Below are 1673 nucleotides of genomic sequence, written 5' to 3' on the forward strand. Positions count from 1 at the left end.
TATTATATGATTGTTATTCCAATGACTTTCAATTTTGGGGAAGTATAGGGTACGAAGAGGAATACTACAATTCGTTTAGCAACGATGCTAACTGCGTATTCAGCATGAAACAATTGTATCTCTAATGATAAGGTTTGAGAGATAGATCAGTTTCACACTCAATTCTCGACATCAAAACAGAGTGTGTGTGCCCCTTTCTATTTAGAAGAATGTCAGCGCCAGAGCGTTTGTAATTAAAGGCTGTATTCTCATATTTGGTAATTACTACCATATTGCATGTTGTGCACTCATAAATTTTAGATCATATAAGTATTGTTGTTCAGTAATCTGATATACGCTTTGACTTGTTTTCGAAATTGTCCGTTAAACACGTAAATGTTTAAAGCTTTAAACAAGCTGTCGTCCCAGCCGTGGAATTGTTACCTCACTTTAATGCATTTCATTCCAACCCGCAATGTATCAAGGTCAGTGTGCGGTCAGTTAGAGAAATCGCTATCGCGCAAACTATGTGCAATTGAAGTTTATTTTGATCAGAAAGATAATAAATAAAGATATTCGGTGATAGTATTATGGTATGTCAATCATAGATTGTTATTGTGTTTTCAACAATTGCATGATTCGGACCAATTTCGATAATTTAATTAACAAATATTTATCATTTAGACCACTTTATTAAGCATGAGCACGATGATTCACGATACTATTGGATAATAGAATCAAATAAGATTCGACTGTTTCCGGCTGACCTATATGCTTTCATTTATGTTCATGCTTCTTGTGTTTTTCTATTCTGTAAATATAGATATCTAAGTAATAATATCTAATAAAGCGAAAGAAGCCACGAAATGTGGCGCAACACCCCGTAATTGATTTGCGTGTTATGCAGCTATGAACTGCGCAGAAAAAATGCATTCGCTACTTTTGATCTCATAGATATATGTTTTGATCGTTCATAAACACCGACCACAATCAACGCCGTATATCTTGTTTAAAGATATTTTTTGTTTCATTTAGCAAAGTCTTTACTACAAAATCTAATCCTTCACCTGTCGAACCCAAATACACGTGTGCGTCTCTTATTAACTCAGAATTGTTCAACCACACGGACTGCGCGGGCCAGCTCAAGTGCAAAAAGAGCAGCGAATGTGTTGACAAAAATCTCGTCTGCGACGGAAAAGCCGTTTGCCAAGACATATCAGACGAGAGCAACTGCAAGGCACACAACATCACGTGCTTCGACATGTTCACGTGTAGGAACGGACAGTGCATCAACAAAAATGGCGTCTGCGACGGCAAGAAGCAGTGTAACGACGGATCCGATGAAATCGGTTGCCATGGTATCAAGGCTAAACTGGCGATCATTTTGCTCGTGGTCGCCGGACTTGTTTGCCTCATAATGCTCATCATTATAATTGCCGTCTGCTGCAGGTTCTACGATACACGCAATTCCGGTTACAAGACAATCACTTAACCGAAATAGCATTGTTTTTTGCGAACTTTTTTCGTGAAAATACATATAACACATATTTATAATATTATTTATCTTCACGTACAGCTTTGGGCCTATTTACTATTTAGTTTATCTTCGTGGATTTTGTTCTTATGAAAAGCTAACTTATGCAATTCACAATCTTTGTTTCGTTATAGTTCTTATGAAAAGCTAACTTATGCAA

At 36.9% G+C, this 1673-nt stretch overlaps 1 protein-coding gene across 1 annotated transcript; it reads left to right on the forward strand.

Moving 5' to 3' along the window:
• The first annotated feature begins 454 nt into the window (after positions 1–454).
• On the forward strand, positions 455–1471 carry LOC127846030 (very low-density lipoprotein receptor-like). The gene is made up of 2 exons (XM_052377209.1): positions 455–464; positions 1089–1471. Exons 1-2 carry the CDS (start codon positions 455–457, stop codon positions 1469–1471), a joined length of 393 nt encoding a protein of 130 aa, XP_052233169.1.
• The last annotated feature ends 202 nt before the right edge of the window (positions 1472–1673 follow it).

This window comes from Dreissena polymorpha, chromosome 9, assembly GCF_020536995.1.
Source record: "Dreissena polymorpha isolate Duluth1 chromosome 9, UMN_Dpol_1.0, whole genome shotgun sequence".
Classification (NCBI taxonomy): Eukaryota; Metazoa; Mollusca; class Bivalvia; order Myida; family Dreissenidae; genus Dreissena; species Dreissena polymorpha.